Source organism: Boleophthalmus pectinirostris, unplaced genomic scaffold, assembly GCF_026225935.1.
Source record: "Boleophthalmus pectinirostris isolate CB_2022bp ecotype Guang Dong unplaced genomic scaffold, ASM2622593v1 HiC_scaffold_2, whole genome shotgun sequence".
Taxonomy (NCBI): domain Eukaryota; kingdom Metazoa; phylum Chordata; class Actinopteri; order Gobiiformes; family Gobiidae; genus Boleophthalmus; species Boleophthalmus pectinirostris.
In genome coordinates, this window is record NW_026571152.1 from 2,285,348 (window position 1) to 2,305,960 (window position 20,613).

A 20,613-nucleotide genomic window follows, 5' to 3' on the forward strand; every position below is an offset into this window, starting at 1 on the left:
GGATGATATTAAAGAGTCTATGGTTTTGTGTTGAAAATTACATTTTACTGATGTAGAGTATCAAGCCTTTTCCTTAGTGTTGAAATCTCTAGTTGAGTATTATCAAGTAGATGATGCCACTAGGCCAAGTTACTGGTCAGGTCTGTGGAAAGGCAAGTTTGCTCAAGGTATTTTGGAGCTATAAAAACACATGTAATTGATAAAGTATAAGCTTCATAATTCTGTACCAAACTGTGGAATGTTCCAGAAAAAAGCATAATTGAAGTACTTATGGCATTTTGATGATTTTCTCATTTTGACTTCATACAAATGATATATGTTGAAAAAAGTGCAGAGTTCTATTTTAGAGAGTCTCATATTGATGACATCACTCTAGGGAGAATTCCAAAAGTTCAACAGTTTGCAGAAGAAACTATTTTTTTTCCAATATTTAAGCACAAATTCAACATAAAGGTGTTTTAGTATCTTTTTTTGACAAATCATAATTTTTGTGTACATTAGAGGAGTTTTGGCCCAATGTACTACATGGTTGCTAGGTAACCTCTAGGGTGATGTCATGTTTCCAACCAGGAACTAACCAGTGGTGGGGCATCAGGGTCTGCAAGGCCTTCTGTGCTGGCCTAAAAAATATCTGAATCACATATATTACATATATTATTAGATAAATTCATTACATATATCCAAATGTTCTGTCCGCTTCCTTTCAGAGTTTTTCCGATGCTTGTGCTGCTTCCACACATGGATTTTCATATTAAAGCTTTTGACCAATTACATTTCAGCTGTCACTTGTTGCTAGGCAGAGTCAAAGTCAAAGAAGTGTCTCTGAGGCCTTCACAATCTGTTCTGGAGGAACTCGAACACAAAATAAATGTCCATGAAACTGTTGCTTCAACCAATCAGATTTTGAGTTGGTGTCACCAGGACCAGCTAATGACATCACCGGATTAAGAGCAGCTGATTGGACAGTCAGAGAGCAAACCAGCCAAAGCAGCAAACTGCATCTGTAGCAGAATCAGGACTAAACCAGGACTAAACCAGGACTAAATCAGGACTAAACCAGGACTAAACCAGGACTAAACCAGGACTAAACCAGGACAAAATCAGGACTAAATCAGGACTAAACCAGGACTAAACCAGGACTAAACCAGGACTAAACCAGGTCTAATCTTGGACTTGAGCAAGAGAGAGAGCGAGAGCGGTCCTTTCATTCGAGGTCACCCGACAGTCAAGATTGGGTCAATCTTGACAAACAGTTCTGGTTTAGTTCTGGTTTAGTCCTGGTTTAGTTCTTGTTTAGTCCTGATTTAGTTCTGGTTTAGTTCTGGTTTAGCCCCAGTGCTCCTCACTTCTTCTCCGTGCACCCACACCCCCCTCTCCTCACTTCTCTGTGCCCAGAATCTCCACAGCTCTTTATACTGTGTATAATGTAACCATAAAATAGTTCTTGAGGAGGAGTATTGAGGATTGTTTCAGACGGAGCACTCCTGAAGGCCTAGGTGTGAAATGCACACTCCAACACTGGAACTAACATTATCAAATTAGAAAAGAAATTGTAAAATGTTTAGTAAAATTTTTTGTAAAAAAAAAAAAAAAAAAAAAAAAAGATATAATGATGTGTGTTTTTGTAAAATGAGGGGGTCAACCTGTTATGCGCTTTAACATTTAACCCTACCAGAAATATTCCACAGTCCAGCTTTATCCACATCGGAGCAAATACACAGTCTAAACGTGAGACCAACTGCTCGAGCACAATAACAAGGCTCCTTCAGAGTTCAAATGGACCATAACATGTCAGCAGGAGCTCTTTAAAGTCTGTGTAAAGCCACTGCACAAGTTTCCTCAGTCTGCCCGGTCTCCACATAAACACCCTCTGACCCAATTCAGTGAAAACAGGCGACGTCAACTGGAGGAAAGCTCAGAGTGGATCTTTGTGTTTAAATATATTCCCATTTTAGGGCCAGGGGGACTTGTACTTGTATTAAAGGAGAAGAGGAGCTGCTTCAAAAGGTCTTTAGAGTGTAACTTTCAAAGTCCTGTATTACGCAAAATGGACTCTTGTGAGTTTGTAGACATGTTAGAATGTTGTTACCTCCTCAAAAACAGACCTAGAGTTGTGTTTTATTTCATTGACACATGTTTAAGTGACCCTTTATTATGATGTCTGTCTACATTCTCCAAAGCTCAAAATGCTCTGTTCCACCTTGTGATGTCATGAAGTGGTACTTTTCAGCTCCTTTTACATTTTATTTAGTAGAGATAGGAAATTCCAGGGCTGAAACCAGCCAAAGTTTTTTTTGTTTTGTTTTGTTTTTTCTAACACTTTAAATGTGAATTCAACAAAATAAAGGAGCTTTATTATCACTTCATTTGTCAAATCTTTTTATGTGTGTAGATTTAACACGGTGTACTACATGGTTGCTTGGTAACAGTTATGGAATTCCCTAGTGTGATATCATGATCAACCAGGTAAAAGTAAAAGTAAAATCAGAAACCTAAAAAAAAAATATTTTGTAAAATATTGAATATAGATGACATCACAAGGTGGAGCAGAGTGTTTTCTGTTTGAGAGAAGAACTCAGTCTCAATATGCAGGATTTGTGTGTGAAACATGTGTGAATGAAGCAACACAACTCCAGGTGTGTTTGTGATGAGGAACATTATAACATAGGTCAGAAAATTGCATAATATGGGCTTTTTAAAGTATAGTTTTGAGTAGCACAGAAGGGAAATACTGCAGACATAGTACACAGATAATGCGTACTATGACTGTACTACTATGTACTAAGTCTCTGTCACAGCAGAGCAATACACAGACAGACTGAGCTCTGTGGAAATATAGATATAAGAGCAAAGTCACAGTAGCACACTTAACAATCGAAAACACATTTTAGACTTTAAACTATTGATCCTCCAGGAAATGACGTGATTACAGCAGCTCAATAACCTGTGTGTTGCAGTATTAAGTATAAGTATAGTAAGTGGTTAGTACTTGGAGGGGAGACCGCTCTGAAAATCAGGAGCCAAAGGGGGGGCGTCAGTTGCAAAAACTGTTGTTGTGTCCTTAGGCAAGACACTTCACCCACATTGCCTAGTATGAAAGTGGTGTGTTGGTGGTGGTCGGAGGGACTGATGGTGCAGATTGGCAGCCTCGTTTCTGTCAGTCTGCCCCAGGGCAGCTGTGGCTACAACAGTAGCTTTCCACCACTGGATATAGAGTGAATGAATAATGCTCTGTGAAGCGTCTTTGAGTGTAGAAAAGCAGTGTATAAAACTGATAAAACTCCTGCATTATAAGTATAAGTATAAGTATTGCAATTGGGACTAGTTTTTAAAAGTTTCTAAAGTAGGATTATGTTCACAGTGCACTTTCTACAACTGCAAAAGCATGAACATTTGAGAGAGGTATTTAATGACCGGATACATTAATACACAAATCCCAATCCTTTCAGAACATGTTTGTCTGAACTACAGGATTACAAGAGTGTTTTACCAAAACAGGGAGCATTATGGCGGCATCAAAACTTTGGCTTTTGAAAGTTGTGAAAAGTGCTTATAAAGTCATAGGATGTTCAGAATGTGTAAGGTAAGTGAGGAATAACTTTGGACCACTGCAAACTATTTAAAATTAACTAGTTTAGTTTTTATGTTTTTCAGTTGCATAAAAATCTCATGCAGTGGCTCTTTGGTGAACAGTCCCTGTACTCCTTTCAGTGTTTTGTATCCAGTTTGAAGCGGTGTTTAGTGGGTCAGGTCTCATAACAAAGCTGTGAGCCTGTGTGAGTGTGTTTTTCACCCAAACAGTTGAAACAGTGAGGCCTGCTCCTGAGCCGGGCTTTGTTGTTGTAGACAGGAACAGGAAGTCCCACAGAGACGGCTGCATGGAGCTGTTTGTTTTTTAGAGCAGACCAGTGTTTGTCAGGTTTGATACAGGTATCACTATTTAGTGTACAGTTACCTTCTCGAGGCGACGTAGATCAGACAAACTTTTGACCACAAAGGAAATGATTTGGGCGCAGTAGCTCACACATCACAATATATTATAATAACAGAGAGAAATAATACATTCTAAATAAGTAACAAACAAAGTGAGAGACAGGTGTCAAATAAAACAAGTATATAAATGTCTACAGTATGTACAAGTCCAAATAAAATAGAAAAATAAATAATAAAATATGTCAACTATATACAAGAGGTCATAAGGAAGAATGATATGATGATTGACAGGACATAGGGTATCAGTATTATCTGTTACATAAAGGTGAGTTGTTGTACAGTTGTAGGGAGTATTATCTGTTACATAAAGGTGAGTTGTTGTACAGTTGTAGGGAGTATTATCTGTTACATAAGTGTGAGTTTACAGTTGTAGGGAGTATTATCTGTTTCATAAAAATGAGTTGTACAGTTGTAGGGAGTATTATCTCTTACATAAGGGTGAGTTGTTGTACAGTTGTAGGGAGTATTATCTGTTACATAAGGGTGAGTTGTACAGTTGTAGGGAGTATTATCTGTTACATAAGTGTGAGTTGTACAGTTGTAGGGAGTATTATCTTTTACATAAGGGTGAGTTATGTACAGTTGTAGGGAGTATTATCTGTTTCATAAGGGTGAGTTATGTACAGTTGTAGGGAGTATTATCTGTTTCATAAGGGTGAGTTGTTGTACAGTTGTAGGGAGTATTATCTGTTACATAAAAATGAGTTGTAGAGTTGTAGGGAGTATTATCAGTTCCATAAGGGTGAGTTGTACAGTTGTAGGGAGTATTATCTGTTCCACAAAAGTGAGTTGTAGTACAGTTGTAGGGAGTATTATGTGTCTCTCTATAGTCTGGTGCAGTGGGGGAGCAGGAGTGTCCATGATGTTGAGCAGTTTGTCCAGTGTCCTCGTGTCTCTCACTGTGACAAATGTCTCCAGTTCACAGTCGACCACATGAGCAGCTTTATGGATCAGTTTGTCGATCCGCCCAATGTCCAGCGTTTATGGAGCTGCTCCTCTAGCAGAACACAGCCCAGTCCAGGGGCCACCACAGACTGGGAGAAGATCTCCAGTAACTTGCTGCACACATTGATAGACCTGAGCTTTCTCAGGAAGTAGAGTCTCCTCATGCTCTTCTTGTACACAGCATTACTGTTGTACCTCCAGTCCAGTCTGTTGTTCACCTGGACACCAAAGTACTTGTAGTAGTCACTATTTCCACCTCATGGCCCTGGATGGTGAGGGGCTCCACTGTTGTTCTCTTCCTCCTGAAGTCATCACCAGTTCTTTGGTCTTGTCAACATTCAGGAGCAGATGGTTTGCCTGGGACCACTCCACAAAGTTTGCAATCTATCTCTGATACACACTACCTCTGCAGAGTCATCAGAGAATTTCTTCAGGTGGCAGGACTTGGAGCTGTACTGGAAATCAGAGGTGTACAGAGTGAACAGAAACAGAGACGGGACTGTACCCCGGGGGGCTAACAGCACTCACCCTCCAAATACTGCATTCTGATTGGTCCAAATCTCCTGAACACTGTTTTTGTTTATCTGCCACATTTGTAAACAGTGTTAATCTAATGCTAATGCTAATGCTAACACAAGCCTCTTATGTCCCACACTGGGGTTTTAAATAAAACGTCACTGAAACAAAATACACTTACTGTAGTATAATCTTAAGGGCTAATGCGATTACTCAGGTGATGTGAGTTTGGACTGGAGCACTTCAGCTCTTGGGACAAACAAGCAATTTCACTTTGAACTGTTTCAAAAATAATATGACTGTCTTAGAAAGGCTTACCCTCATCACATATAATCTGAGCTCAGTATATTTGTCAAATAAACACACTCTGAGTGTTCTTACGCTTTGTTTCATTATGTCTGTGTGTTACTGTTTCCTTTGTTACAGACAGTCAGTAAATACAACTCTCAGTATCACAAACTCTTCCAGACTGTTCCCAAAGAGGAGATCCTCATGAAAGGTATGCTCATCTACTACTATTACTATTAATATTACTATTACTACTACTATTCCTACTAGTACAATAACGGTTACAACTCTTACAAATACTGCTATTACCTCCGGAGTCAGCCTTATCATCAGAAGAGCCTCTAGTCAGAAAATCCATGTTCAGGTAGTGTTACAAATTGTTACAAATGAAATTGTATTTCAAGTTTTAAATATTTTTAAAAGTAAATATTAAAAGTAATAAATATATTAAACCCTTAAAGTAGAGCAAAAATGTTTGAGGAAATAATGATTTGGGTGGAAATGTCTGTCTTAAGTGGAACAGGGTTAATAATTGTCTGATTTTCAGGCAACAACTTGCAAAATGTTCAGTAATTCGAGCTCTACAACCTTCATTTCAATTTTATTAAAATCTTTTTCTTTTAATATAGCGTTGGTGGGTTTGTAAACCAACAAATTAATCTTTAAAAATGTTGATGTTGCAGCCATTTTTAATTGGTAAACATCCAAAAGTTTACTAATTCTTCCCTGATATCCAGGGATTATTCCCTGTTGCGTTCATCAAATATACATTCAATTGTTCAAGAGAAATGTTACTGACAAACCAATAGAAGAGGAAATGATTTTCTGACTAGTGGACCTTGTCACTACAGGGCCTTCTGATGATAAGGGTGTAACCATTACCTCCACTATGACTACTACTGCTATTGCTATATTACTATACCTATTACTACTTCTACAGATATCGCTATTACCTCTACTACTACAACTACTACTCCACAAATTATAGATTTTCTCAATAAATGCTCCTTAAGACATTAAATGTGCCCTGTGTGTAACTTTTCTGGTGGCGTATGGCATTAAACGTAAAACAAGCAGGCGGCGCCACCTGGTCAAGACAGAGGTCAGATCCATGAAGAGGCCATCCCACTCACTATAATGCATGTTTTTTTTTTTTTTGTTTTTTTTGTTAGTTTTTTTGTGTTGCAATACTCAAGTACTGTGGCCAAGCTTAGCAGTAACATAACCATGGAGACATGGAGGTGCAGAGCCCTACCAGAAGAGTTAGATAGTGCACCTTTATATGATTCAGCCTGTATAATGTCGTCATGTGTCTTGTTCATGTTTTTTTTCCAGTTTACTCTTGTGCCTTACTGCGGGACATCCTCCTTCAGGGACGCCTGTACATCTCCAGACACTGGCTGTGTTTTTATGCAAATCTGTTTGGAAAAGACATCAAGGTGAGAGGATTTTCATGTATTTATTTTGATGCATTTATTCAAGTCTTTTCTTAGCTTGTGAGTTTATTAGAAACACTTGCAGTTACACAACAATATAAGGGTGACCAGATTAGAGTTATCAAAAAGGAGGACATCGGGTTCAGGGGCGACAGGTAACTGACACTTTCAGTTGGTTGAATTCAATATTACAAATGTGTGATATTACTGTATATATTTCAGTGGTGTGGGGTCCTCAGCAGGGTACAATTTGGACAATTTACTGTATTTCAGTGCATTTTAGAGGTCTACTTAGCCAAAGCTCAATAATATAAGACAATGTAGCCTCTGTTTATTTTTTCATGGGTTATTTTCCTAACAGTGCCTCTGTCCTCTGTCCTCTGCTCTGATAGAGCCCTGCTCCTGCACCTCTCACCACAGGAGGCTTCAGTCTGTGATTCAGAGCGTGACAAACACCACAGACTTTAACTTCTATCAGCACATCTGAGCACATGTTTTATCCTGTATTTATCTTGTATTTATCATGAGATACTGCTGCTGAGGCTGAGACTATGCCTGTACAGCGGCTACATGCATCTGAGTTCACAATGCTACAGACTTTTTCAGATGGGATTTATGAAAGCATGTCCGCTAATATGAGGTCAGTTTTCATCAAATAAAAAGTCTCTCCACAGTAGCTAATATGCCTTCATAATAATGCGCTTCATAAGTGTAGGTACATTTTGTGATCAAAGGAGCGTTCTGTTCTCTCATTGTGAGAGCGTCCAGAAGCAAGGAGGGGGAAGGCGGAGTTTCGATGCACAGTGCTGAAGAAGTGTCAGTCTTTGTGTCCATGGAAGTATAATAACATGATTTTATTTTAGATCCATAATTGTATCTGATCAGATGAGATTTTCGTCAAAACTTAAGCAAGTGTCCCACTCAAAGCTGTCAAATGATAAAGTCAAAATCTCGAACATTTTGGCATAATTTATAAGTAGAATGTTTTTTTGCTCTGTAAAGTGTCTTTGTGACATGATATTTGTGAAAAGCTCTATATAAATAAAAACTTACTTACTACATGACAGCAAAACATCGTTCTGGTCTCTGAAAGTTGTGAGAAGTGCTCATGAGCTCGTTGTGGTGAATAATTAGGATATTCAAAATGCGTAAGTGAAGTGAAGTATAACTTTGGACCACTGCAAAACACTTATAAACATTAAACCTCAAGTAGGTGAGAATTATTACAAGGCTAATCCAGGTCTACAACTGGACCACACCAGGTAATTAAAACCTGAAAGGAAGTTACTAACTTGGCACCAAATCAGGACTACATTATAATAATAACATTTAGAATGACTAACCCAGGGTTAAACAGGTTGTATACTGAACTGGGTATAAACCAGGACTAACCCAGGTCTAAATCAGGACAAATAGAGATCTAAACAAAGAACCAAGACTAAACCCTTGCACCAACTAACTCCTGTTGTAACACAATTATTCTTAAACCCTCCTCTGCTCAACGCGCTCCAAATGTTTGTGTTGGGTCTAGACTTGTGTTTGTCCAGCTTTAGTCCAGAGTCCAGATCTCGGGCCACATTATGAAAATAAATATATGTCAAATGTATTTCTACACTGTATGGAAAATGTTGGCCTTGCACAGTAGGGTTAAACCTTCTCAGCATTTTACGGGGGTATACGGTATTACCAAATTATACCGGATTACCAAAATGTCTTTGGTAAGGTACGAAGACGCACCACTATACGGTCTATGCGTATGACCTGCAGACTTATAATCTCTGAAAAGTTTCACATGAACCATCTCCAACACAACACACACACAGAACAGACTCACCATCAGACGCACATTCTCTGTCACAGAAAGAACACTTATACTCCAATGAGTCGTGTCCTTTAGTTCGACAGAAGCTGAACCGCATCAGCGCACAAGCAAAGAGCTGTTTTTATCAGCGCTTTATAGTTTATGCAAATGAGTCATGTGGTTTTAAGTTTAGTTTCTGTAAAACGTAAACAAATGTGCACAAAGCTGCATTAAACACATTATTACTCAATGTATATTTGAGTCATCCTCATAGGAAAAAAATAAATAAAATAAATGATCCAGCCACATTCACATTCATAATCCACATTCACCAATGGATCGTGGACGCCTGGACTAAGGATCAGTCTCAAGTGTCGTTCGTTTGTTTCACTTAATGCGCCTTATAATCCAGTGCAATTTATGTATGAAATTAGATGAGAGAATTCAACATTACTGACATTGTGCCTTATAATCTGAAAAATATGGTAATAATAAAAACACCATTAATAAAAGAACAACAAATAGCAAATGCAGTAACGAAAATATTATGCTATGGCACAGGCTATAGGCTACAGTGTATCCTGAGATATCAACGGGTACACTCAGTTGGTTTATTTACCTGTGTCCCCTGTCATTCGGCCTGAAGCCTACATTTTATTTAATTTTTTTTGGGACCAACTCGCTCGTGGCCGGACTTGTCTTGGTCACCCTTATGAGCGTCACGTGACACCGGATCGAAACTAATCAACCGTCACTTCCCCACAACCGTTAAAAGAAACTTTATAGACACTATTAGTTTTGAATCGTGATAGAATTAAACTGAAAAAACAACCACACATTCATTTGTGCTGAGCAAACAAATGTAGGTATCAATAAATTATAATATTATATTAGGTCCTTATGTGCTGGAGATTTTTTTAATGACGGTAATGAAACTGATACTGTTGCTACTTTTTGATACTGCGGGATACTGTAATACTGTATTACCACCCATCCCTACTGTACAGTCAGATGAAAATTCTGATATTTGTGAGTTCACAAACTCATGAGACTCATGTAGCCTGATCCGACAGTGAGTCAGACCAATCACGTTGCAGCATTGAGGTTTGTGCAGAAGCCAAACATGAAGCGCCCAAACAAACCAAAACAAACATAGTGACGCCAACAGACATACTTATTTTAGCCAAAAAAGACTGATAATGTGCAGGACTCAAGAGTGATGCACGTCAATCTGGTTAGAAAATAAAAGGGTGTTTAAGTCAATAAGGTTCAGTCACATGACAACACAACACTGTAGAATCCCCATATTTTAAAACTGATCTGGAGGACAGGTCAGAAGTGTGTGGTAGAATTTGCTGTTTAACTGTCAGATTGCAGATTTGTTGACTTGGTTTTTGGAGTTGATTTCTTATATAAAGAAAATATAATTGTAAATCCAGACCAAATGTATCTTCTTTTTAATTGAATTACATCATTGTTCTTACTAACATTTTGTATTTTTGTGTTTGAAGGTGTGTATCCCTGTGGTGTCTGTTCGTTTGGTAAAGAAACACAAAACTGCAGGACTGGTTCCCAATGGCCTCGCCATCACCATAGATACGGGTCAGAAGGTCAGTTCTAAAGTTCCCGGGTTCGATTCCCGCATGGGAATTCTCTGCCTGGAGTTTGCCTGTTCCCTGTTCCCTCCCTGTGTCTGGGTTGGTCTCCTTTGGGTGCTCCTTACTTTGTGTAATGAGGAGGATTTGCAAACAATTACAGTATATATTAAAGATGCACTATGTAACTTTTCTGGTGTAGGGTCTGTCATTTGCTTGTCTCCATGCAGATATTTTTGCTTTGCTTGTATGGTCCACAGTATTTCATAAAATGCATCTATCTTGCATTCATTCCATTCCTGTCGTTTTTATTGATAAAAACTATGGGGAAAAAAGACATTGTTAGGGTCAGTGGGCTCACCTCTCCACAGATCTGACCTGCAGCTTGTTTCCATGGATGCAGCAAGTTTACTGTCATACTATCGAACATTCCAGGACTGCAAAGGATCATGGAAATAAAGAAAATAAAGTGTTCTATCTTGCTTTAATTCAGTTACAAAAAGAACTTGAAAAGCATGCGTTCTCATTTTGAGTGGGATTGCCTCTCCATAGATCTGACTTGTAACTTTGGTTTATTGATCATCTCCTTGTCATACGTGCAAAGCAATTCTCCATTTAGACAAGCAGTTATGATGAAAAAGTCAAAGGTGCACTATGTAACTTTTCTGTCAGTCACATCTTATTGTTATCTTATATGGAATGTTCCACCGTGTGGCATTAAATACAGCCAACATTTATTTTATTTAGGATGATTTTATAGCTTGAAAAAGTCTCTTAAAAAGCATAAACTCTGTCGGCAGTAACACTTCTCCACAGACATGTCTGGTGGTGTCACCGGCTTGTCTCCATGGAGATAGATAAGATTAATGTCACGCTGAGGATTATTCCAGACAAAGCAATAACATCTCCATGGAGACGAGCAGATGTGGCAGACAGATTCTCCGCCAGAAAAGTTTTGCAATGCACCTTTTAAGATGTAAATGTTGATATATTGCCCTTAGAATGAAGAGTCTTTTATGAGTGTATTCACTGTGTGTGTGTTGTTGTGTTTCAGTACGTGTTTGTGTCGCTGCTCTCCAGAGACAGTGTGTACGACGTGCTCAGGAGGATCTGCACACACCTCCAGGTCAGACACACGGATGGGACTATCTATTCAAATCTCACTTTTCTAATAACTTCAAATAAAAGGGATTCCTGCTACCATTTCTATAATTCTGATAATGTTAGACAAAGATACTCGTCATTATACTTCCAGATTGTACAAAGAAAAGCTACTGATACTTTACAGCTGATGTCAGAACTGTAAGAACTGTCCTTTTACTCAAGTTAGAGGTTAATCTGAGCTAAAAAAAAAACAATCTGAATTACCTATGAAACATTTTGAGAACTTCTTCCCATTCAAAAGAGATATTTTTTTTATAGTTAATCCCTGTGGCAGCTGTTCTAGTTTTTAGTTTTTAAAATAAATAAAGAAATAGTCCCATTAGTCACGGGGATGTAAGAATATTCACATCACTTCTCGGTCTGATATTTTCACAATACACATCTCACGGAACGATATTAATTGCAATATTTTGTGGAGTCTAACAAAATTATAATGCTTAATTATACTATAATTATACTTTTTCCTCTTAAAATGCCTTACAATGATTTCATCCAAAGAACTCAGATTTAAAAGTACCTATTGCTTAGGGCTGGGTGATATGGAGCAACAAATATATGTCAATATATTTTGTTATATCTTGATATAAGATATATATCTCGATATCTGTATAGGAAAAATAACCCCCCAAAACTGCTGCAAAAACAAATCTGCCAAATTCCACAAAGTCTTTTTTTTTATTGAAGTGCAAGAGATCGGCAGTTCATGTAGGAACAAAGTGCTTCTGCCACATTAAAGATCACAAAAATCCCTAATTCCATAAATAATAATTTAACTGTAAAATAAAAGAAACAATACATATTTCCTTCTCTTCATTCATAAATAAAACAACTCAACTCAAGCTCATCTTTGCATTAACTCTGTTATCCAGACCAGAACCATGAGCTCCTTCAGCAGAGGAAGCTCAGGAGGTTCCTTATTTTAACAGACTCATGTTCCTATCCAGCAGTAAGGAGCTCTGAGGTTTCCCACAATCCACTGCAGATCAAAACGAACGTTTCCAAACACTATTGTACAAGTTACACTGCAGCAAATTATTGATTAAAATCTTCTGCATAAATAAACTTTACAACATATATAACATACATAACGACTCTAGAGCCACGTCAGCCTGTTTGACATTATAATGTGTTTAATGCAGTTCTGCCACACGTGTTTACGTTTTACAGAAACAAAACTTAAAAGCGCATGGCTCATTTGCATAAACAGCTCACTCCATGTGCTTCTCACACAGTTCAGCTTCTTTCGGCCTAAAGGACACAGGATGTGCTGCTGATGGTCTTGTCTGTAAATGGTGGAAAAGTTTTGTGGTGCTAGAAGTTTTTCACTGGCACCAACTTCGGGCATTCACAGCGATAGTGAGGAGTGAATGAAACACAAGCGAGAAAAATCAGGAAGGCAGGGGCACGCGGGGGTGACCACAGAAAAGGCAAACAAGCGAAGCGGCAAAATCAGAATTGAATAAAAGCATTATATCTATATATATACGATATGTCAGAATTCATATCGAGTTTTAAAAATATCTCAATATATTAAAAATATCGAGATATCGCCCACCCCTACTATTGCTTTAGAAGTTTTTATCTTGTTTTCTTGGACAAGCTGAAAACTTCTACAACACTTACAACAGTTATTTCTTTATGTAATCTGTACTGAATCGTAGCAAAGGATCATGGTCTATGTAGTTCCCTCTGTTTTTTAAGCTATTTCTGCACCATGACTCTTCATTTAAGCAAAGACACTTGTAATTCGATATATTGTGATGGTCCATGATATTATTGTGACTTTGGATGACACAATATCACAATATTTCAGTTATTGTTACATCCCTAGTTAGTCATTTGAATATTTTTTATTTTCATAGATTTTTTTAAACTTTTAGTAATGACACAAAATGTAAATATTGTCTGATGCCCACACAGATGAGTCACTGTTGAAAAGCCTCATGTGTGTTTGTGTTTTTCAGGTGAATGGAAAAAGTCTGAGTCTGAAGCAGTATCTGGAGGAGCCCAGTTCACTGTCAATGGTAAACAAAAAAAAAACTTTTCAATTCAATTATAGACCCTTTAAAAATGTGTAAAAACATTCTAAATTCCAGAATAGAGGCAAAAGTGAAGTGGAACATAATGAGGTTTCAGCGGAGAAACGGATTAATCTCAGAATATCCAAAAATAAATGAGTGAAATCAAAGCCCAGTTTAAAACCATGTGCAATTGTGTTTTACATTATTTGTATTTAACAAACAAGATTTTAATAGACACTAAGCATGATTTTTAGGTTTAAATGGACTAATTCTTACAGAAAAATTGAGTCCACTACAGTTTGTCACTTCATATACAAATATATCACACATTTCACCATAAATTATATTTTTGTGAAGCTCAAATACAAGTTTAATGTTAGAAAATTTTATTTTTACTTTCTTCTTAACAGAAAAGCTAATTTACTAATATGTGTACCTTGAAAATTCTAAATTGCTGCTTATTTTTGTAAAAATGCTGTAAAACCATTTGCATTTGGATCCGTTTATCAGTTAATCATTGAAAATATATTATGTTTTCTTCACTTTGGCTCCATTCGCCTCTATTACAGAATTTTTAACATTCTGCTGAAATAGGATTTTAAAGGGTTTTACAGCTGTTAAAAATGAAAATGCCGGAAAACTACATTAAAAAAAAAAACATAGTTGAGTAAAACTTTGATGCATTTAGTTGAAGAAATGCGCATGACACCATCCACCAAATCCAGGCTAAAACTACAAATATTCTACTGAGTCTTGAGTAAAACTCAACTTTGCTGTCATCAAAAGACAAATAATGAAACCCTTGTCAAAATGGACAGTGATTAAAAGTCCATAAATCTTTGAAAATAAGGTCATAAGTCACAATAATGCTGTCCATCTCAGTTTAAAAGCCGGTTGTGTGGCGAGAGGTGACTGAGCTGTGGATGAGCAGCAGAAGAAGATGGAGGGTGTGTTTTTGTGTCTCGTTCAAACAATAAAACCAGCTCCTACATAATGAGAGAGACAAAGAGGGTCTCCACGGTAACGGTCTCCAGGATTCAGCCAAATACTCTGCGAACCTCGTCACTCTGCTCCAGTCATGTGTTTGTGTTGTGAAAGGGGTCAAAAAGCAAAACAGCACTGCAGATAAATAGTGCTGCTTTTCTGTTCAACCACATCACATCTCACTTTTTTACTGAAGCCTCTTCAATTGTGTAAAAAGTGACATTTACAGAGAAAATATTATTTTCTTATTGTGGAAAAGAAATCAAGGCTTTCTAGGTGTACTGACATTCTGGACTGCAAAATGTTGTCACGGGGTGTAACGATATCCAAGTCTCACAATGCAATATCGTCACGGTATGAACCTCACAGTACGATATTTATTGCGATACTGTGGGAAAGTTCACGATATGGTGGGGAGGCTCATGATTAGGGATGTAACAATATCCAAATCTCTCTGTACAATATTTTCACAATACACATCTCGCAGTCCGAGATTTATTGTGATATTTTGTGGAGGCTAACAAAACTGTTACTATGCTACTTTTTCCTCTAAAAGTTCTTAGAACTGTTATTTCTTCATGTAGTCTGCGCTGAAATGGAGCAAAGGATCATGGTCTATGTTCTGTATTTTCCACACTATGTAGCGCACTTAAAAGCCTTTAATTTCACCCAAAAATTACTGTGCGCCTTATAATCCAGAGCACCTTATATATGAATTTATTGGGGTGTCTTAGTACGACTTTAGTAAACTACACCTATAGTGCGCAAAATACGGTAGTTCCCTCTGTTTTTTAGCTGTTGCTGCACCATAACTCTTCATTTAAGCAAAGAGACTTGTGATTCGATATATTGTGATGGTCCATGATATTACTGTGAGAACTTTGACAATATCATGATATTTTGGTTACTGTTACATTCCTAGTTGTCACCTTTTGCTATTCCAATCTCTGTCTTACGATTGTTATTATTAGTTCTCTATCTATCTTATCTATGTCCTTTCATTTTCCCGGTTTGTCCGTCCATGTCCCAGCACAGTGAACAACATGTGCCTCTGTTTAGACTCTGTTGAGGTGGTCACTGTGTGTGTGTGTGTGTGTGTGTGCGCATGCGCACTGACAGTGTGACGTGTTGTGTGCAGGATGAGTTTCCGGAGGTGCTCAAGTGGAGGAGGGAACCGTCTCTGTCCAACGTGTCGTCTTCACTGCCCGATCTTTTGGGAAACTCTGCTCCAGGACTAAACCCCGCCCCCACCGTCTTCAGCACGCACACACTCACCGGTCTGTACACACACACACACACACACACGCACACACTCACCGGTCTGTACACACACACACACACACAATACCGGTCTGTACACACGCACACACACACACTCACACACTCACACACTCACTGGTCTGTACACACATCACACACACACACCCTCACACCCTCACCGGTCTGTACACACACACACACACACTCACCGGTCTGTACACACACACACGCACACTCACCGGTCTGTACACACACACACGCACACTCACCGGTCTGTACACACACACACACACACTCACACCGGTCTGTACACACACACACGCACACTCACCGGTCTGTACACACACACACACACACACACAGTCACTGGATCATACATGAATTCAATTCCATTATTAGTGATGTTAAAATGTGATATTGTGATAAACACAAAAATCCAAGTGTGAAATGTTGTTCAAAGTGACATTAAAATCTTGGTCTGGGAGCCAAATTTGTGCCTTAGACCAATTAAGCAGAACTTTCAACTGCAAATCTTAAGTAGGATCATAACTTTAGGACTAGACATTGCACTTGGACACTATCGGCCAAACACAATGTTTTTTTATACACAGAGCTTTGCTGCTTCTGTGACCTCATAAACATATACACTAAAATCTACACGTGGCATAAGACATCCCAAACAAGACATTTTTCACACATGTCTTAGCCCTGAGAGTTTCCCCATAATTAGTTTTATAAAGAGTTATTTTATACACACACACACTTTTTACCTGTACCAAACCTCCCCCATAACAGAAAAGTACATGTTGATCCATTTCGTTTCAGTATTTCCTTTATATTGTGTGTTCGCAGACAGCAGCCTGGAGCCAGAGAAAATCCTCCTGACTGAACCAGTGCCTGAACTGGGCTACACCGAGTATCAGCTCCTCAAGCTCTTCGTCCTGCTGTGAGTCAACTGCAGCTCATCTTTTGAATTCTGTATTTCTCTATAACACACACAACACTACAAACTGAACTGCCACAGATCTCTGAGAGCCGCCTCTGCTCATTCAGATCAGATCATTGTTGTCCTGTGCTGCCCCCTGGTGGTGTTTGTGTAAATCTCTCTTGTCTGTCGTGGTGCAGAGTGCTGGTGCTGGTGTTGTCCTCCTGTTACTTGGCCTTCAGAGTGTGTCGTCTGGAGCAGCAGCTCAGCTTCCTCAGCAGCCAGCCCCCGCTCCGAGAGAGGTCAGAACTATACCTGCTACCATGACTACATCAGCACACAGAGGTCAAAGGTCCTAGAGAGGTCAGAACTAGAACTGCTACTATCACTATATCAGCCCAGAGAGGTCAAAGGTCATAGAGAGGTCAGAAGTACTGTATAACTTACCATCAACTCCGTCATTCATGCTAGTTGTTATATTATATTTGAAGTATTTGAATTTAAAGCATTTGAGTGTGCACCTATTGACTTTTGGCTCAAATTGGGGCATCATACTGTTTACATGAGCTCAGAGGTCAAAGGTCAGAGATAGGTTTGAGCTCTTATAACTGTTCACATCAGCCCAGAGATTATACAAGATGCATGTAAACTGTGCCACAAGGTTTGAGTTTTCTAAATTCAACCTCACAAGAATCCATCTTGTCCGGCTGATCCATTTGAGTCCACACAACTTTTAGTGCAGAAGGCGTAGTATTTCTGACAAAACATTTTATTAATACTTAATATAAAGACAGTAAACTTTATATACCGTAAAGTTATTCAAACATTTTGCAGAATCTTGCATTTTAAACATGACTTAAAACAACCTTGTTATGGACATTAGTTAGCTTATAGCTGGTCAGCCTCTGTGATGCTCTTGATTCTCTTAGAATTTTTCTAAAAGTCTGTGGGTAAAATGAAGAGAACATGTACTTCCTGAACCAGAGCAGACTTCACAGTGTTTTAGAGTCCCTCATCTTCCTGAATGATATTGAAATGATATTGAAATGATATTGACGGGAGCTGCTGTAGATCAGAGTAGAGTTCATCTCAGAGTGCTGCTCGTGTGAGTCTGACATAAGACACGAGACCTTCTCTGATCCAGTCTTATGTTATTGGATCGATGACGATGTCATTTGAATCCCAGCAACACAGTACTATTTTGTTCCTTTTGTCCAGGTGCGGGGAGGTGCCGTGCTGGTTGGCCAATCACAAAACAGGAACCTGACCAAGAAACCAGTGAGAGAGTTACTGACCTGACTTCTTCTACACTTCTGTTGGAGAGCAGAGTTGGCACATATTTGGAGTAGATGACGTCACTGTTAAAGTAGAGCCACTGGCTCCGCCCACTCCCGGGGTGTAAAAAATATTTTGATGGAAAAATAGTTAGTTTTAGATTTTTATAGACGGTTACTAACACATTTATGGCTGGATTTTGGTCTTATTTTGAAATAGAAATGGTGATGTGTTTTAAGGCATTATAATTTATTAGACCTTTATAAAAAAAAAAAAAAAACAGCTCAAAATCCAGATGCTTTTTAAATATGGAATGTCATGTAACTGTCATTTATATGAACATTTTGCAGTGACTAAACACAACTCTTAGACCTTCAGGAATTTCAAAATGACATTTAAATTTTGAATGCAAATTTAAATAATAATGTCATGGACAGAGAGGTATTATTTTTAGCATAAAATGCTGTGTAAATGAGTGGCCGTGTAAATATAGAATTATTTGAAAATGAAGTGTTGCTAAGATTTATATTTATTTGTTTTTACAGTTTTTAAAGGGTGTAAAAGTTACATGAATCAAGCGAAACAGGACATCTTCCCAGGCATTTCAAATAGAATGTATTTGGAGTACAGTTTGGAGAAGGGAAATGCTTCTCCGTGAGAGGCATACAGGAGTACACAAAATACAGTTTAGGGACCTATTAGCTAAACTATAATGGAGTTAGACGACTTTAGATGGTTCATAACCATCCAGTCCATTTCACAATCTGCTCAGCTTTGGGCGCCCCCTACTGGACACAGGGCCCATCTGCTTGGTTACAACTGTTGAACTTTAATCTACTGTGGGGCTGTCAAAAGTATCAAAAGTCAATCGATACTAAAATTAATATCAAAACTAGATACTCATTTGAGCAGGTATCAATATTAAAATTGAGCTGGATCAGAACAAGTAGAAGAGCACATAGACTAGGGAACACACATGTACCAGTGAGGATTACACACATGGAAAACACATGGGAATATGAAAGAAAAAACACCATTTAATGTTGAAAATCAAACTCTGTTCTAATGATCATCATCAGTATTGAGTATTGGGTCTATTCCTTAGTGTTGAAATCAAGTTTGAAATTGTACTATCATAACAACACCAATCTATGGCCTTTATAATTGTGAAAATGTGAAAATACATAAGAAAGCAGAGGGGATGTAGCAGAAGTCAGATAGTGTTAGTCACGCTTCTGTCTGCTGCTCCAGTCCCTTTTACAGAAGCACATTTACATAGTCCTGCCCCTTTAAACTTTCTTTATTTGTATATTTAAGTGCCAAACGTGAGATGGTTTCATGAAGTGAATGTTGTAAAGAGAATCCGTTTGCCCGGGTTCTTGCTGTAGTGAAGTCTTGAGTGAAATAAGATAAGGGTGTATTTAATGTGGGAAAGTTGGAGTCATGTTTTTGGATGTTCCTGTGAAAAATGTGAAGAGGAGGTTGTATTGTAAATGTACTGTAAACTGTAACATAAAGCGCTCACTCTAACTTCATTTGTCCTGTCTTTAGTTGTACTATTGTTAATAGTACAGTCAGTGTTGGGAAGGTTCCTTTTAAAATGTGTTCCCCTACAGATTACAGATTACATAACCCAAAATGTAGTTTGTAACGGAATCCATTAAGTTACTTAAGGTGAGTAACGTAATCTGAATACTTTGGATTACTTGATATTGTCATGCTTTGAAGCAAACACATCCCAAAATTCTTGTTTATTCTCTTCAAATTGGCTGTTAAGACCAAATCTCACTGAAGAGGCTTGTGTTTGCTGTAGAGAAGCAAAGACTAGGAAATCTTAACATGAGATGTTTTATCTGCTAAAAGAAAATAAAAAGTCCAGTCTTTCCTTAAGCATATTAAAAATATTATTGATAGAGAAATGATTTGTATATGAGATCACTGCTGCTTTAAATTATGTTCACCTACTGTTAGTGTCGTATTGTTTAATCCTGGTTTAGTCCTGGTTTTAGGCCTGTTTTAGTTCTGGTTTAGTCCTGGTTTTGCCCAAAATGTGAAAACAGGAAAATACCGCCATGTAATCAATTTATTTCAACAAAAGTAATTGTAATCCAATTACCACTCACTGAAACGGTAATTGTAACTGAATACAGTTACTCATAATTTGTACTCTGATTTCATAATGCCGGTACATGTAATCCTTCACTCCCCAACACTGAGTACTGAGGCTAGTGCTAGAAGTATTAGTAGAAGTATAAAGTTAAATGAAATGAATACAAAAATATGTATTAACTTGAGGCAAAGTTTATTTGTATAGCACAGTGATACACAAAATAGTTCAAAGTGCTTTACAGAAAATACAAATCACAAAATAAACAAATCAAAACATTAATAATCATCATACGATTAACAG

General features: G+C 38.0%; 1 protein-coding gene across 1 annotated transcript; it reads left to right on the top strand.

Moving 5' to 3' along the window:
* Window positions 1–2: 2 nt before the first annotated feature.
* Window positions 3–19,733, top strand: LOC110159381 (GRAM domain-containing protein 2A-like). Its single transcript, XM_055155351.1, has 11 exons — window positions 3–22; window positions 152–167; window positions 5,881–5,953; window positions 7,078–7,181; window positions 10,491–10,589; window positions 11,629–11,700; window positions 13,703–13,762; window positions 15,882–16,020; window positions 16,856–16,949; window positions 17,129–17,230; window positions 18,147–19,733. Exons 1-11 carry the CDS (start codon window positions 3–5, stop codon window positions 18,193–18,195), a joined length of 828 nt encoding a protein of 275 aa, XP_055011326.1. The 3' UTR covers window positions 18,196–19,733.
* The last annotated feature ends 880 nt before the right edge of the window (window positions 19,734–20,613 follow it).

Coding starts and splice junctions, on each gene's coding strand:
- LOC110159381 (XM_055155351.1), top strand. CDS start 3: ATGATATTAAAGAGTCTATG. Junction 10,590..11,628: donor CCATAGATACGGGTCAGAAG/GTCAGTTCTAAA, acceptor GTTGTGTTTCAG/TACGTGTTTGTGTCGCTGCT. Junction 16,950..17,128: donor CTCAAGCTCTTCGTCCTGCT/GTGAGTCAACTG, acceptor GTCGTGGTGCAG/AGTGCTGGTGCTGGTGTTGT.